This window comes from Benincasa hispida, chromosome 3 (genome assembly GCF_027475165.1).
Source record: "Benincasa hispida cultivar pf3 chromosome 3, pf3_genome.v1.1, whole genome shotgun sequence".
Taxonomy (NCBI): Eukaryota; Viridiplantae; Streptophyta; class Magnoliopsida; order Cucurbitales; family Cucurbitaceae; genus Benincasa; species Benincasa hispida.
The window spans coordinates 13,216,541-13,220,378 of NC_143480.1; the positions used below are offsets into that span (position 1 = coordinate 13,216,541).

General features: G+C 34.4%; 1 protein-coding gene across 1 annotated transcript; it reads left to right on the forward strand.

Moving 5' to 3' along the window:
- The first annotated feature begins 329 nt into the window (after positions 1 to 329).
- LOC120073884 (protein S40-5-like) lies at positions 330 to 1,438 on the forward strand. The gene has a single exon (XM_039026798.2). The coding sequence runs from the start codon at positions 553 to 555 to the stop codon at positions 1,183 to 1,185; it is 633 nt and encodes a 210-aa protein (XP_038882726.1). The 5' UTR covers positions 330 to 552; the 3' UTR covers positions 1,186 to 1,438.
- Positions 1,439 to 3,838: the final 2,400 nt, after the last annotated feature.

The window sequence follows — 3,838 nt, forward strand, 5'->3', positions numbered from 1 at the left end:
ATAAACTGGGGGTAATAATCCACTTACGATTTGAGGGCATAAAATTAAGCAGATGAATTGGGAATTAAAGATAAATTAATCATGGCCAAATTCCCAAATATGGAAGATTCCGGTCCGGTGCCAGTTTTCAATATAAAAACACAGAGAATGACAGCACGCGCCTTGGACAGAGCGTGACACTTAGGACAAGTCCATTTAATTTAAGAGTTAATTAATTATATTACTTGAGAAATATTTCGCTATTTGTATTTATATATTTAATTATCGCTTTCGTGGCTGTCTTGTCTTCTATCCTCATTTCTTACCATGCATCTGATTGAAGCTTCGATTTGACAGAAATGCAGACGAAATGAACCCAAATTCACATGAAATGCAACAAATGGAGTTTGTTATATATATACAACACATCCAGTCTCCAAACCCCTGCCCATGTGTTCTTAATTTTTTTTTTTTTGGTCCCCCTTTTATATTTTTATTAAATTTGATTCCCAGTCTAAGAGGGGAAGTTTTGGTAGTGTATACTCACTGTTTAATAGATATTTTTCCTAAATAATGGCTAAAGGTCGGAAATTGACGACGAGTCGGAGCGAGCGATTTCTCGGTAGCTATAGCTACAATCATAACCAAAACTCCACCGGGAGCGACTCGTCGGAACTGGGCGAAGAGGATGTTTGGCCGATGGCAGATACCGTGGAGACGGACCGGGAGGATTTCGGCGAAGAGAATTCGTTTGCCGCCTGCGGCGGCGGAGGGAGTAATAATCACGGAGGGATTCCGGTAAGGCGGGGGAGTGGGGTTCCTCGGGATACACGTGAGCGACACGTAGGCGGGCTATCGTTGGCATTTGAAGATCCGAGTAGGATGACATCGGCGAGAATTGTGCATCAGTTTCGAGGGAATGAGACGGTGGCGTCCCCACGAGGGCGGCAGATGGCTACGTCAGCGCCCGTGAACGTGCCGGATTGGAGCAAAATTCTCCGAGTGGAGTCGGTGGACTCGTTACACGAGTTGGACGAGACGTTGGATGACCCGGATTCGGAGATCGTTCCGCCACACGAGTATTTGGCCAGAAGTCGAAAAAAGAACGCCACTTCGGTTTTCGTCGGTGTCGGTCGGACCCTCAAGGGCCGGGACTTGAGACGGGTCCGGGATGCGGTTTGGCTGCAAACCGGGTTCGATGGATAAAATTTTAAAAGCCTTGTTGGAGAAGAAGATTCAATGATTATTAAATCCAGACATCAAAATCAACCAAGAATTAATTAATATTGTGAAAAAGGGATGAACTCATTTTTTCCCCCTTGAGCCGCAGTTGACCCGGATTAGTCGGGTAAACCCGGTGGCAACTCATCATCCCAGATTCGTAAGTATGGTTAAAAAAAGAAAAAAGAAAAAAAAAAATCCGATTCAAGTAATTTGAAAATCAACCCTTCTCTTTTTACTCTGTTATCTTATCTCCCAATTTGGTAGTTTTCGTTGCGGCCCTTCAGTACCGCGTCTCCTCTCTTCAATTAAAATTTTGTCAACGGCTGTATATAAATTTGGGGTAATTATTTGGCTTTTTTTTTTTTTTTTTTTTTTTGGTTTTTAAAAATTAACTCTATTTTCTTCTAATAATTGAATTTTTAGTCAAATTATAAAAATAAAAATAAATTTTTAAAAACTGTTTTTTTTTCCTAAAATTTTGATTTATTTTTTAACAAAAGAAGAAACTTAAAACTATCGACGTAATTTTTAAAAATAAAAAATTAAATAATTATAGCAAATAATTACTAAAGAGATTTAATTTTTTTTTAATTTTAAAATGTTAGTAGTCGGTTTAAGAAAATGATGACCGTTCATTGTCAAGATCTTATTTGCAAGAAACAAGATATAAAGTTGGAAATAGAGCAAGTGGATTGAAAGCAATGAAACAGTAGAGACTTGGGAAATGCAGTAAAGTTAGGAATTGAAGTTTGATGGGAAAGAAATTAGTCAAGACTAAGCGTTGGAATGAGTGAAGAAATGAGAGCAAGATGGAAATAGGGCGTCAAGCATCAAACCGTAAAAAAGAAAATTGGGTTGAAAACTGTGAAAATAGAATGAATTTTGTATTTACAAAAATGAATTTGGAATTTAAATCCCTTACAAACCTCCCTTGATTGAAATGGGAGAAGATTTAAACAAATGGCTTAAAAACACAATATAATGAAGCAGTTAAATTTGATTTTGCAAGATACTGAAAAAGAGATAGACATCGAAGGCAAAAGCTAAAAAGCACAGACACTTTAGTTTGGCTAGTGTGTCCGTATCCGATATGTGTCGAAAATTTGAACACTTTGACACTTGTTAGTATCAGACTATTGTTAGTGTAATAAATGTGTTAGACATGTATAAACACTTGTTGAGTAAACTAAAAAGACTACATGTATGATAATTGTAATAAATTTTAAGTGTCAAATACTATGAGTGTTCAAAAAACCTGATGATCCGAAAAAACCGATCAACCCAACCCAATCCATGCGATTTAGGTTTTATCAACTCATTTGGGTTGGGTTGGGTTCAAATAAATGAAAATTTCATGGGTTGGATTGGGTTCAAATAAATGAAAATTTTATGGGTTGGATTGGTTCATGGGTTCATCTAATATAACCTAAACCAACCTGAATTTATTATTAACTTTAAAATATTTTTTTTTTACTTATAACATGATTATTTATACATATATTAATTTTAATTTTATTTAATTCCAATATTTTTAGAATAATTTATTCTTCAACAACTCTGTAATTTTTTTTACACTTTAGAAAGAAAAATTTCACTATAAATTGAAGTTAAGTTGTTAATCTTTATTCAATATATAAAAATAATTAAATTAGATTTTTACATATTTACGTTTTGCTTCTTTTTAGAACAAAATTTTAAATACATGACCCAATTAACCCGAACCAACCCAACCCAACCCAAATATTTCATGGTTGGGTTGGGTCGGGTTCATTGTTTAATAATAGTTATTTGGGCAACCGAACAATTGGGTTGGGTCAAAAAAGTCTTTCAACCCAACCCAACCTATAAATGTCCCTATCAAATACATCAAACTAAGTTTTTTAAGTATATAGATGCATCGACCTATTTACTTTAAAATTTCTTTTGGTATAAAAATGATATATATTTTTGAAAATATATATTTGAATAAACGTGTCCTAAAGTTTAAAAATAAGATACATCTCTATATCTATGTCCCATCGTATCCGTATCCCGTATTTATATTTATATTGGAAAGATGGAAGGAAGCAAAGGGGGCGAACGTGTGATGGAAATGGTGGTGCCGGTAAGTGAAGAGAGTGCAAATGCTAAATGGGGCCTTCTTTTTGTATGAAAGAGACAGTTGCCTTTGTGAGAACCTTACATTTTGCACCCACTGTCCCTTCCACTCTTTCTCTTCTCTGTTTCACTCTTTTAGACAAATATGATCAAATTTTCACTATTCTCTACAAAACACCATTCTTTTATATGGTTTACTATCACTGCCACTACTTAAAACCTTCATAAATATGGCTATAACAAAACAGACATTATATACCTACTTTTATGCTTATAGTTATTGTACATTTGCCACCTTGTTTCTTCCTTTCTTTTGTTATTATACCATTCTTTCAAATGAATGGTTTATTGTATAAATTGTTAGGATATTTTATTACATGCCAAGAAAGTTAAAACTTCAAATTGAATTGAAAATATCCAATTGGATGATGTTCCACTCGCAAATATAACTTTTCATATGTTAAAATTTTTTGTTTCTTCCATTTGAATTAGTTATGTTTGATTTGTGTTAAGTAACGGTTTAATCGAATTAAATTTG